This window comes from Pteropus medius, unplaced genomic scaffold (assembly GCF_902729225.1).
Source record: "Pteropus medius unplaced genomic scaffold, Ma_sr-lr_union100, whole genome shotgun sequence".
NCBI lineage: Eukaryota > Metazoa > Chordata > Mammalia > Chiroptera > Pteropodidae > Pteropus > Pteropus medius.
The window spans coordinates 16,765,019-16,779,728 of NW_024349803.1; the positions used below are offsets into that span (position 1 = coordinate 16,765,019).

The following is a 14,710-nucleotide window of genomic DNA, read 5'->3' on the forward strand; positions in this document are numbered from 1 at the left end:
CCAAAAATTTTGAACATCTATATTGAAATAAGTTTATACAAAGTATGTTCAACACACGTGAAATAAATTCATGGGTATTCTTATCAGTGTATTCAGAAAAAATGGATAGATCTAGTAATACACACCAAGATACTTATAAACTACCTCAAAAGATGTTTAGGCCTGCCAATCTGCCCCTAAGAAGGAACACGGCATCACTCATTCCTAATGACTAGCTCTACAGAAAGACATTTTCAAACACAAAGTATTTACTAACTAAATTCTTATAAAATCTGTTCTACTCCAAGTTTGACATGTACTCATGAAGGCCACTCTAAACGGCCTGTGCTATTTCGTGAAAGCCTCTAATATTCAATCCATTTAAAATCATATTAGAAATAAATAAGTAAATAGGTCATGTAACCCATCTTATTCTCCCCTACCCAATTTTTTCTCGAATCCCCCTGGCGAGCACTGCCTAGCAGAGCATTAAATATCTGTCCACAGGGGATGATACCACTGCTGAAAGTGACTTTCATCAGCAGGCCTTCTCTACGACACCAGGTACTGACACATACCTAGGGGCTGGAGCTTCAAGGTAAACCGAGTATACCACGTGTCCTCAAGCTTCTTCAGGGCTTCATTGTCATGCAGTGGAAATACCTGGATCACGATGCCTGACGTCAACAATCTTCTCACTGCAGAGGGAAACGTGCCACACTGGGTAAGACCGCTTTGAGACTACCTACGATGTGCTTCGTCAAGGGCTACAAAGCCACTTCAGTCAGAGAGGAGTGCTACGCAGAAATCAGTCCACATTGCCTACTCCAAAAGTGTGTATTTATTTTGTTCTTCAGAATATACATATCTTTACTATTTTCTTTGACTATGAAAGCAGTATAAGTCAATGTAAAATTTTAAACAGTACAGAAATGTACAAATTAGAATTTGAGAGACCCCAGTTATTCTCCCCTTCCCCCCAAAATAACCACTATAAATAGCAACTTACTGTATAACCAGACTTCAAAATATACATCCATAAATATACATATATATTTAAGTGGAATCATTCTATACACATTGTTCTGTAATCTTTTCTCATGTAGTAGTATCTAATGAATATTTTTCCATGGCAATAAATAGAACATGAAATGTTCTTTTTAATAGTCATAATATTCCCTTGGATTAAATGCTTTAATTTGATCCTCTATTGAAAACTGTTTCCTTCTTTTGCTATTATAATGTTAAAACTCTTGTACATATATCTTTCCCCACCTGCCTACTATTTCCTTATTATATACACTTAAAAGTAGAACTGTTAGGTCCAAGAGCATATACATTTTAAATTTTGACACATATTAGAAAACTGTCCCTAGAAAAATTTTACTCATCTATCCTCCCATTATAGTGAAAGCAAGAGAATGGTTTAGTTCCTTTCATTCTTGATACTGAGTATTTTCAATCATTTTCAACTTTTCTAATCTGAAAACAAAGGCTTACATTCACAAACAGCAAATGTGAAGATAAAATAAAGACTTCCTAGTCTGTGCAGTCATTTGACTAGTACGATTTTAACATGCTTGCACATATCTGAATGAGACAAAGTAATTCAGCCAAAAAAAAAAATCTCCTAGTAATAATAAATGAAAACAGGGCATTCTCTCCTCCATAATTACTTAGGATGACTCACTCGGTGGATGTTTAAGAGGAAGTGCGTTCAGCAGACGTGGAGAACTCAAAAGCAATGCCTTGTGCCAAACGTGGGGAGATGGAGCACTTTTCACACAAGTTCCTAGTATAATATATATAGCCTCCTACTCAAGAGTATGGCTGCTTATAAGATGGAATCTGCATTTTTTTTATCCATTGGTAAGCTTTGAGCTCTTTAAGGTTTATCAGCTCAACTCTTCCGAGATTTGCCTCCCTTATCACTTATCTACCGAGTCACCAAAGGCAGGTGACGAGAATATCAGTCAACAGGCCCTTCAATGAGGAATGACAAATAAATGTCTACAGTGTGGAAGAGAAATAAGATTTCAAGTTTCAGTGTAGAAATACTACATATAACAAAGAGAGACTATATTCTCAGGACAGAGACCCTATCATAAAATCCTCAGAGTAATTTAAAAGTATAACTTCTTAGAAATGACAAAAAAAAAAGATAATAAAGAGGTATCTGATACTAACGACAGGAAAACTGGGTAAAAAAAATTCTTAATACATGGTTGTTCTTACAATTATATCTCATGTAAGTTACACAGAGGAAAAGTTTTTTAAAAGCTAAGGTTGTGATGAAATCCTCCTTAATGATTGAAAAAGGTATGTAGTTTAAGTTAGTTATATCAATCTCTGGCGCTGTCAAATTCATTTTTTTATATTTTTATTCTAAAGTGTTTTAATGGATTTTTCCTCGGCTAACACAAGTAAAGTCTATCACCCACAGCTGCTATGATTCTTAGCTCTCCTTTGGGAACACATAGCTGTAGCCTGCTGTTTTTCTTCCTTTTCCAATCCTTTTCAATTACTACAAAGTTTGTTAACTTTAAAGTGACTTACGGCATCTAAATTACTACTTTACTATTTCTAAGTTCTATTTTTTTCTTAAATGACTCCATTCTACTGTAGAAGACTTTCCAGGCAGGCATAAAAATCAGGTTGAAAACTTTAAAAATAGGAGCATGAAGAGAATATAATGCCACAGGTCTTAAATTACTGGGCTTCTCTTCACCATCAATGCCAAAAGCATGGTTCTGGGTTCAGCTTCTAAAAATAGAAGTTTTTTTTTTTCAGCCTTCTCGTGTCAGCTAAGAATGTAATTAACATGAGCCTTACCTTTAAAGGAAAATATGATGCCGTTCAAGCCTATTTAAAAAAGCAACAACTTAAACCAAGATTCTTTCCTCCAAGAATGCTGAATGATCTCGTCAAGTAACTAAGGTTATTACTATTACAGCCATTTAACAATGAGCCAAAGAAACCAAAATCTAATTTAAAGGAGACTGTAAGTAACTTGGCTTATAGTTGAACCCTCTAAATTAAATAATGCAATAACAATAACAATGTAGTACTGTCTCTGTCTTTGGTGAATGTGACGTGTTTACTTCAAAAGTAAAAACAAAAATCTCTCTTACAACTCCTTACAGTGTCTCTGTGGGGGCACGTCACACTGCCTCCAGTCACCCCCTGCAAAGGGGCGATGATGAGCGCACAGAGCACTATAGGTGTGAAGGCAGGCCAGCGGTGAACTTTCACCCCCAACAGTTGCTGCTGCCCCCCAGCATCCCCTCCCAGGCTCCACTCAACTCTAGCACTCTGGTGTAAACAGACTATTTTTGTCTTAAGAAGTAAAAAACTGCTTCTCACTGTGTTTTCAAAATACATTTCTATATTCCTGTATTGTTTCCATCCTTCTTTAATATAAAAATGTATATATGTAGCAAAACACAGTAAATGTATATACTATTCCCAGCCAGTGAGATACATACATATATAAATATATCAATAGCTTAATCTTCTTATGTACATGCCTGCTACATATTTACTTGAAATCTACTCATTATTCTTATAAGGATGATAAATAATTTTAGAAGACAGATTGTATCTGACTATCTATTTGTATATAGAAGATATTCTATCATCATGATCTGAAAGAATAACATCATTAAAGACCTAATATAAGATGTGCCATATCCCATCAATCAAAATACGATAATCACCTGACAGACATTTTGAGACAGATCTTTAACCTAAACTAAGTAACATCCTTGAGGACAGTTAATACAGAAGAAATTCTTGGCTCCTTTAACTCCTCTTTCTAAAGAAAATCTTTCATTAGGTTATTTGCATGACTATTATCAATTAGGAATCAACAGGAGAAGCCAGAGTCGGAGGGCATGAAGGGATCTTAGCTCACACAGCAAACTAGAACCGGGATGCCCACTGAGATGCACAGCAACGACTAAAACACACAGACGGCCAATTTCTAGTTCCCCGCGGTGTCTGCTGTTTGATGGAATGAGGGACAGTCCTGAAAGCGCACAGCTCACAGCACCACCTAAGTCCCCAAATCATGTTTACAATGACACACGTTGCTATGTACTTAATGAAGGCTTCCTATCAAAATACAACATTATGGCAAGCTAAATTATAATGACTGCATGTAAAATGAAAATCGAGTTAAACCTAAGATAATGGAGAGCTCCTCATGAAACCCCAGGCAGCTCTCAAGGTGCTGGTGGGGGTCACACTGAGCAGGATGCAGTCTCTCTTTCCCGTCAGCTTCAGGAGGCTGCTCAGGGGGTGGCTCCCATAAAACTTAAAGGTGAAAATAAGCCTTTCCACTTATTTCTATGGTTCTAGGAATTAACTTAATGAAAATCTAGGACTTTAAATTACTCTAAGTTTTATTAGTTCTAAAATTTGCACTCTGAAAATAGTTCACAGTTTATAATTATGCATACTCTTCAACCAAATATTATGATATAAAGTTAAAATGATGCAAAAATACAAGAAAGCATTTTAGGGATTACATTTTCAAAGACATAAAGGGAAAAAATAATGCAGAATTTTAAAATCCAGCCTTGACAAGTTAAATATGATTCTTATCTCAGATGGTATAAAAAAAAATTTTAATGACCATAATTGAGATGATTTTATTATTTTTATATTTAATACAAAAAAAAGAAAAGAGAGAGGGAGAAATAGAGGAAGAAGGAAGGAAGGGAGGGAAGAAGAAAGGAAAGAAGGGAGGGATTAATCCTATTTACAAAAGCTTCATCCTGCCAGCAAGAAAGTTATTTTTCTTATGTCTCAGGACACCAGACTGGCTCCCTATAGAGCCAAGAGAAATACATTTACATATTTTCTTCAAAGTTTCATTCAGCTGAAAATTTCTCTCTGTGAAGCAGTTGGGAGCATTTGGAAAACTGCTGCTCCAGAATCCCTTGTGATGAAAGAGCAAACTCTTCTCTGTCCCAGTCACACCAAAGAGGATGCAGCGGTGCAGAAACCAACAGGCTGAAGCAGTGATGGTCTGCTTCCAGATGGTGGTCCGATCAACGTGGATGGACAGCGTAAATGAGACTTGCACATTAACAGCCAGGGCGGTGCCTCAGTCTGCTTTGCATTTCATTTGATGCAGTACCCGGCTGTGTCTGAAAACACGCCTTTGCACTAAGAGATTAAGGAAGATTTGAAATCTTCCAGATGGCACCAAACAACGGCTTTAATACAGAATGTGGAACTCCTGGTAATAAATGGTGACAGAAAGACCTCCGCCCTGTTCTTATTCATGACACCACATTAAAAACAACAAAGAAAACAAGAAACATATAAAGAAACCCCCGTCTTTGATGAAAGTAAGAGAAAACAAACTATAAAACCAAATCGCAAACTATGAAAAGAGACCTTAAAAATCAGGCCAGCATAAAGCTAAGAGCACTCATGCTTCTGCAAACCTGGGTCAAGCAGGCAGTGGAAGGGTTTTCATGAACACTGAGGGGTGGGAAACCACTGTCCCACTGCTCAGAATGCAGGCAAAGAGGATGCATGGCAGACCCCTGAAGTGCGTCTGCTCCCTCCTGTCACCACAGCCAAACAAGAGACGAGGCTGGAGCGGGGAAAGTGCAGGCCTGTCATCTTGGAAGAAAGAGCTGCCTGCTAGAACCCGGGGTTGAAGGGCAAGCAGCTCTGGAGCTGTGGGTCTCAGCTGGCCAAAGACAAACCTAAAGACCAAACGCAACAAAAATGCCTGAAAGAACAGGGCTCCACGGAGGATCTATCTCCACAGGGCCGAGGAAGACTCAAAGAGAGGGCACAGCCAGGCAAAATCCAAGCTCCTGACCACATTCCCCAACAACCCCCACTCTCTAACACACACACTTCCTGCCAAAAACAGCTCGCAAGGGGGAAAAAAAAAAAAAAAAACAGAAATAACCACTAAGAAATTGGTATAGAACAATGGAAAAATACTACAAAGGAAAAAAGGAAAATCATAAACAAAAGGCAATCACCTCAACTGATACAGAAAAGCATTTGACAAAATTCAATACCTTTTCATAATAAAAACACTCAACAAACTAGGAATATAATAAAATATCTCAACATAATAAAATCCATCTATGAAAAGCCCATAGCAAACACCATATTGAATGGGGAAAGACTGAAAGCTTTTCCTAAGATTAAGACAAAGATGTCGCTTTCACCGTTTCTAGTCAACATAATATTTTTTTATTATTTTTTATTCTAACCTGAGTGATTTAGCAAAAAAGAGAAATAATGGCAACCAAATTGGAAAGAAGTAAAATCTCAGTTCATAGATAATATCATCTTACATCTAGAAAACCCTAAATTTTCCACAAAAATATTGTCAGAGCTAATAAATGAATTCAGCAAAGTAGTAGGATACAAAGTTGACACACAAAAATCAGTTGCATTTCTATACACTAACAATGAATTATCTTAAAAGGTAATTATAAAAACAATTTCATTTATAACACCACCATAAAGAATAAAATCCTTAGGAATTAATTAAGGAGGTAGAAGACTTGTACAATGAAAACTACAAAACAATGCTAAAAGAAATTACAGAAGACATAAACAAATGGAAACACATTCTGTATTCATGGGACTTAATATCATTCATAAGATTGTTACCCAAAGCAATCTATAGATTCAATGCAATCCTTATCAAAATCCCAATGACATCTTTGCAGAAATAAAAAAAAAAAACCCAACCTAAAATTCATATGAAACTTCATGAGACCTCAAATAGCCAAAACAATCTTGAAAAAGAACAAAACTTCCTGATTTCAAAATTTATCCAAAAGCCACCATAATCAAAACAGTGTGGTACTGGCATACAGACAGACATACAGACCAATGGAATAGAATAGAAAGCCCATGGAATGGAATAGAAAACAAACCCTCGCATGTATGGCCAAATGATTTTTGACAAGGGTGCCAAGGCCATTCAATGCAGAAAGGACAGTCTTTTCAACAAACGGTGTTTGAAAACCTGGATGTCCACGTGCAAAACAATGACACTGGACCCTTACCTAACACCATATATAAAAATTAACTCAATATGGATCAAAGACCTAAACATAAGACACCAAAATATGAAACTCCTAGAAGAAACACAGAGGAAAGCTTCATGACATTGGATTTGCAATGATTTCTTGGATATAACACCAAAGGCACAGGCAAAAAAGCCAAAAATAGATAAGCTGGACTTCGTGACAATTTAAACTTTCTGTGCATCAAAAGACAATATCAATGAAGTAAAAAGGCAACCCACATAATGGGAGAAAATATTTGCAAATCATATATGTGATAAGAAATTAATATCCAAAAATATATAGATTATTCCTAAAAGTCGACAAAAATAACAACCTGATTCAAAAAATAGGCGAAAGACTTGAACAGACATTTCTCCAAAGATACATGAATGGTGAATAAGTACATCAAAAGATGCTCAACACCATGAAGAACGGGAAAATGCAAATCGAAACTAGAATGAGATACTATCTCATACCCATTAGGATGGCTACTATCAAAATATCAGAAAATAACAAGTGTTGGCAAGGACGTGGAGAAACTGGAAAGCTTGTGCACTGTTGGTGCAAATGTAAAATAGTATAAGCCACTGTGGAAAAGAGTAAGGTGGTACCTGAAAAAATTAAAAATAGAATTATTGCATGACCCAGCAATTCCGCTTCTGGATATATACCCAAAAGAATTGAAAGCAGAGTCTCAAAGAGACATCTGTACATCTATGTTCACGGCAGCATTATTCTCAACAGCCAAATGTTGGAGGCAATCCAAGTGTTCAAAAATGGATAAGCAAAATGTGGTATATACATACAATAAAATCTTTATCAGTCTTAAAAAGGAAGGAATATCTGACAAATGCTACAACACAGATAAACCTGGAGGATATTATGTGACGTGAAATAAGCCAGTCACGAGGAGAGAAATACAATTATGATTCCACTTATTTGAAATATCTGGAGTAATCAAAATCATATAGACAGAAAGTAGAATGGTGGTTGCCAGAGCTGGGATGAGAAGAGAAGGTAGATAATTGTTTAATGAATACAGAATTTCAGTTGTGCAAGATGAAAAGAGTTATAGAGATGGGTGGTGATGATGGATGTACAACATTACAGATGTATTTAATACCACTGAACTGTACAATTTAAAATATTAAAGATGGTAAATTTTATGTTACGTTTACCACAAAAAAAGAGACAGATAGGCAGACTTAAGGGATATAACAACCAAACAAAATGGGTGATCTATGATTAGATCATGGTTTAAACAAACCAGCTCTAAAATATATTTGGTGACAATAGGGAAAATCTGAATATGGTTCTTAGGCATATATCCAGGGTGAAGACTGGAGAGTGATATTACACTGACTATTAAAAGAAAACCAGACTAGGGAACACAGAAGTTTATAAACTTCAAGTGGATTTTATGTAGCAAAAATGCTCTGAGGCCTTGCCACTATCTGGGTTTCAGGCAAAACACATTCAGGAATTACACATTGTAGTAAACACTTTCATTCTGCAAGTTAGTATTCTCATTCAACAGGAATTACACAAAATCAAAAATTTGCAAACTGCTGATTTGTATTCAGGTATTGTATCATTCTCTGATCTTCCTAAGCCTTTCCATTTCTGCACGTGTTCATAGCTAGTGAGATGAGAGGAGATGGAAGAGTGCTTGAGGGAAAACCAGGTCTCCCGTTTTTACCCCAGACTGTCACTGCAGGACAATGTTTGGGCATAAAGTAAACTTCGCTTATTTTAACTGAGTAATATTTATATATGTTCACACTGAATTTTACACCAACTTAATGCTGTGAGACCATAAGTAATAACTAGCTAACCACATAGAACATACGTATTGATCTAAAGTACAACATAATGAAGTTCTAAAGGCAAATGATATGTTTGTGAAAAAGTTATTATAAAGTTATATAAGCGTTTCAGTAAAAGGAAAAAAACAAAGCCTCTGTAATTTGTTACTTACGTCTACTAAGAAAAACTAATTGCATTGGAATGTGTACTCCTGAAGTTGGTTGGCATAGAGACTTACGTAATGATTTTCCCGGATACAACTTTGCCTGGGGGTAACCAGGAATCATTTTTTCATCTCTGGCTCTAAGATTTTCAAGTTCATGTTTGATAATGAATTGACATTCTGCCATTGTAAGGAAATCATCATTGTTATCTAAAATAAAACAAAAATTTCCAGTTATGTTCTCGGAAATAGCCAAAATAAAATTAATAATATTTAAATAACCCTGGATTATGAAAATAATGATGTAAGCAATAAATAATTAACATAAGGAGTAAGCAAAGTATAAAACTGGTAAATTTAACAGAATGTAAAGCTCCTTATTTGTTTTATAAGAATAAAAATATGTTGTTATGCCTTCGATTAACATAATTCTTCAATCACTATACTAATTATTATATAACATGGTACAAAAATCAAAACGGCAGACACTTGCTTGATCTCATTTAATACCAATGACCAGAAGGCAGTAGGCTCTTTAATTTTGACAATAATTTTAACTATGGATGGAACTGAAGTTTGCCATGTGGAAATTCCCCTTCAAACTCTCAATCCTAGGCCATTCCTTTCCAGAGTTAAATATCCCTCCCATAAATGAGGGAGAAGAAAGTGCAAAAAGAAAATTGTGTTGTTTTTTGACAGGTGAATCCTCCTAAATGAGCTGAATTTCACCTTGATCATTTATTTAGTAAACTATAAAAATCCAGAGGGAGTGAATCTGAAGAAATCGCATCTTCTAACTCCGGGAGCCCCGGAAAGGACCAGTTTGAATCTGAAGCCAAACTCCCGCTCTGACAGCACAGCCACCTGGCTTTCTAAGTCCTTTCCAGAATCCATTCTCTTCTGGAAGCCCCTTGGAGGCCAGAACTGAACCAGCTACCTAGAAGGAAATGGGGATTCTAGGATGCTGAAAGAATGCTGTTTAAGACTTTTCTTTATCGAGACAGAGAATATTCACCATTCTAAGAGCTGGAATAGAATAATATAAATAACTTACATGTGTTATCCTAATTCGTATTCGCTATCCCAGAAGCGTAAGTCAGGCCCACAAGCCAAATCTGGTCCAATATCTGGTTTTGTAAGTAAAATTTTAGTTGAACAAGCTTCCCCCATTCATTTCTTAAGGTCTAAGGTTGCTTTTGCTTTACGATGCCAGCGTTAAATAATCATGAGAGATCATATGGCCCACACAGCCTAATATATTACTATCTGGCCCCTTTACTGGAAAACTTTGCTGACCCTTGATCTAGACATCAAACACTTATTTTTGATCAACTGATTCTGACAGAAACAATCCTGGGACTCACCATCAAAACCTTTGAAGTTCTTTCTGGTTCCGTACGTGAAGGCTCTCATGGTGCTGTCACTGCACTCCTTCACCAATCCCACTGCTTCTGCCCCCAGCAACAATCTAATGTTGGAGGCACCAACGAGATATAAGTTCTGATTCTCTAGTGTTTCTTTCTCATATTTATTTAACAACGGTCTAAACAACAGCTGGGCACCTTCAAAAAGACAAGGGAGAGACGAGTAAAAGCTTCAAAAATGAAAACATAATATTATGTTTCTAGTTTGGCAGAAGGAAAATAAATTATATAAGCAAGTTAAATTCATCTTCCAAATAAATAAGAAATACCAGTAGGTTGGGGATGGCAGTTCTCTATGCTTTTGAAATAAATGCCAAAACTGGGAAATGCAATAAGTGACTCACGAGTTACTCAAATTAGAAGTAGGTATGAAAAAATAATCCAGTATTTATTAGCTCTAGGTACAAAATTGCACTAAGTAAAACTACAGAGCAAAAGGATATAATTTCCTAATATAAAAATAAAAAAAAAACAAAATTTAAGAAAATTAATTTGAAACAAAATATCCCAGTAAAAACATCACAAATTTAACACAATTACATTAGACTATAATAAATTTTGTGAATGTAAAATATTAAATCAAGAGCAAATATAATTTTTCAATGATTCTCTCCATGAATATCTACTTTCGATTAGGTTTAATATTTTTCTTAAACAGATCCCAAAACCTTAGAGCAGATGTAATTTGATATTACACGTGTAATTATTACATAAAAGATTTTGGAGAAAAAGAACTTATTTCTAAATTTTTATTTCTACCTACATCAAACTTTTTAAGGTATATATCTTTTTTCTTTACTATTCACCCACCAGAGAGCATAGAGATGAATTATGAAAATATTAATTAGGTGGTAACAGGATAATGAGCAGAATTTATATTTCACTTACCAACAGGTTAATATATTAAAATTAATGTATTGTGGCACTGTAATTTAAGTAATTTATAATAAACATTAAAGGCTTTAATAAAAAGTCAGTAAAAGATATATTCGATTTACAGAAAATACAAATGATTCTTAAATATAAAATCCTTCACCTCATTCATATTAAGATAAATGCAAAAATGATGCCAATGTTATCTTTCACTTTCCACGCTGCAAAGATCAAAAGTTTGGCAACAAACAGGCTGGTGAGTGCAGTAGTAGTGGAAGTGTCCCACTCCGCCCAGATCTCCCTTTAAGAGAATACGCTGTAAGGAGCAGAATTGACAGCCTCCTGCTGCCGCCTCTGGATGAAGTGCCCTCGCTCCGAGGCCATCCTCCCCTAGCTGCTCCCACTTGCTGCTGAGCATGCAGGGGACCTGGAATAAGGCCACTACTGCTCAGCATGGGTTTTTTTCAAAGGGCAACATTCAGCCTGGCTAATACTGTGCTGTTGTCCGAGGCTCTTCCTTCTCTTGCTACTTTCACAAGTGCCAGACCTGCAGCAAAGTCCGAAGCTCTCTACGCCTACCGCTCCCTCCTCCTTTACCTTCCTACAGATGTTGCCCTCAATAAACCTGTGTATAAATCTCATCTCGGCATCTCTTGCTTGGCAAATCTAACCTGACACAGTGAGTATGTGGGGAAAGGCACTCTTGGACATTCCTAGGGGAGTATAAATCGGTATAACCTTCAGGGAGAACTATTTGTCAGTATCTTGTTTTGAAAAAGAGCAGTGGACACCTCCCACAATTTACCTTCCTCAGAGGCAATGGCTATCAAATTGTCCCATGATTCCTTCGTTATTTACTTTCATGTCCCCAACCAACTTCTTAAAAAGCTTTTCCTCTCTTCTTTTAAGCCTTAGCAGGTGAAGATTTGGCTCTTTTCTCCCCGCTTTCACCATTTCCATCCACCACTCCCATCATCCCATTCTCACTACACAGTTAGATCATCCTTCTCATTTTTCATTTCATCAATAGTATTTTCATTATTTTGACATGTTATTTAGAGTTGAGCCTTACAGTTATGCTATGATTTTCCTTTCCTACAACTTTCCATTTCCCCCCAAATTATTAACTGTCTTGTTTTATCATTTGCTTAATCATTTGCACTTATCAATAATTCAGTCCCCCAACCTCTCTGCCAACTGTTTAAGTTTTCCCTTGATAACTGACATGAGAGATACCCTATCAACATCATCTTCTTGAAGAAATCTCTTCACTCTGCCTTCACACCTTGTTGGCAGCTGAGTTCAGAGTTTTAGACTGAAACCATTTTCCTTCAGAAATGAAGATATTATACCCTCGCCTTCTAGCTCCCAATGTTTCTGTTAAGAAGTCCGATCATTTATATTTGACCTATTTTCTTTTTTCTGGAAGTTTGCAGTATCTTCTCTATCTCCAGGGTTCTGAAACTTTCCACTGATATGTCATTTTCATCCACAGTGCTGGACACTGGGTGGGCCCTTTCAATCTGGAAAAGCATGGCCCTGGCCTTTCAGTTTTCGTTGATGATTTCTTACTCTCCTTTATCCTTCCCCTTCCTAGAACTCCTTTTATTCAGATGTGCACCTCCTGGACTAATCCTCTAATTTCCTTATATTTTTCTTTCATATTTTCCAATTCTTTACCTTTTGCTCTACTTTCTCGGAGGTTTTTGTCAAAACTATTTTCTAACCCCCTTCTTCTGAGTTTTTAAATTCTGCTTTCATATTTTCACTTTATAAGAGCTTTTCTTCTAAATGATTGTTTTATAATATCTTACTCTTGATTTGCAGATGTTCTATCTTCTCATAATTCTGAGAATGGAGCTTTTAATTCTCTTTTGGTTTTCTTCTTATGTATAATTTGCTGCTTTTTCCTGTTTAGTTTTATGTTAGAGATTTTCCTGGGATGTGTGGTAATTTTTTATTGCGTACTCATGTTTAAGAAAGGGGTTCTAACAGGCTAACCAGAAGTTCTGAAGACTTAGAGGGAGCTCATAAAAGATGGCCTTTGATCCAAGGTCGTCTGGTCAGGTCATTTTCCATTAGCAACTCGCATTTTTGCACCACTGTTATTCTGTCAAGTTGATCTGACTCCCCAAAGAAAGATTATTCTGTCTCCCTCCTAGATAATTTGAATGTAGCTGCTAACATTTTAAAAACTAAATTAGGTACGAGATGGAGGACAGAAGTAACAATTTTCAGTTGTTACCCTATTTTCAGTACAGGATTTCTCTTTTCCATCGTCCCATGCCGCAAATCCATGCATCTAAACCTCTCCAGAGAGTAAAAAGCAGAGTCTTCCGCTGGGCGGTACAATATGGAAGGGATCTGAGAATCTAACTATTTATTAAATAGATCTCAGCCTATTTTTTTTTCTTGGTACCATTTTTATTTCCAACTCCACAGACCCACAGTGTTCCACACAACAACCAGAAAAGACTGGGAATATACTGGAGCCTCTCACTCTGAGACACTACAAATGTTCTCATAGAACTTTTAAAGGGACTCCGATCAAGTGAAACACCTCAGATTTCAGCAAGCAGGTAATCTTGTTTTTAAGTTTATTTTTGGTTCAATTATTTGAAAAATTCCACTTTGATTCGAAGTTTGATTTTTAAGAAAATATTTCAGTTTACGGTCAAATCTTCTTTTAAAAAACTATTTAGTTTTGCCTAGTGTTGGGAGACACAGGGAAGTTTTAGGTGTTATTTTGTGTAGTTTTATGAAATGTCTGCTCGTGTGAAATGTCCTCAACCCAGATCTAGACCCCTTTTTGCTAGCCCATCAGGAGACGATTGAAGTTTCGCTTCTTCTGTGGTCATCCACTCTGAAAGCATCACCAAGTACGAGCTCTTCCTTCTCTTTACTTTTACAGCATATATATATATATATATATATATATATATATATATATATATATATATATACGATTGATTTCTAAGTATCATGCACTGCTTTGTAACAGCTCTTTCATTAGCTTTTATTTTCTATTACTTCAATTTCCATAAACTGGCATTCAGTCTCCTTACCCAGAGTAACATCTTTGCAGGTAGAGACTGTATTTATCTCTCCCTTAGCACCATAACTGACACACGAAGAACACTCAGTAGATACTTGTTCATTCATCTGACAAATCTTAATTAATTACCTATGATGCACCGAGCATGGTGCTAGGCACAACTTTTATAGCTCTGAACAAAATCACTCATGTTGCTTACAGTGTAATGTTGATTTAAGACCTCAAGTCCCACATAAATAATAAAGAGCAAAGAAATGGACATTAATTTTATAAATATATCAATGAAAAAACTGTGAAACACATTTGAAAATACACTTTTAGTCACTGAGCATGACTAGGTCCGAATAACATT

At 36.1% G+C, this 14,710-nt stretch overlaps 1 protein-coding gene across 3 annotated transcripts in view; it reads right to left on the bottom strand.

Annotated features, from left to right (window-relative positions):
• Nucleotides 1-14,710, bottom strand: part of ANO10 (anoctamin 10) — a 153,755-nt gene that overhangs the window by 133,210 nt on the left and 5,835 nt on the right. For all 3 annotated transcript variants that reach the window (XM_039837458.1, XM_039837459.1, XM_039837457.1), the window contains exons 3-5: nt 10,371-10,568; nt 9,082-9,216; nt 558-677 (exon numbers count right to left, since the gene is read on the bottom strand). In XM_039837458.1, the coding sequence (XP_039693392.1) occupies nt 558-677; nt 9,082-9,216; nt 10,371-10,568 (453 nt within the window). The remainder of the gene's footprint in view (nt 1-557; nt 678-9,081; nt 9,217-10,370; nt 10,569-14,710) is intronic.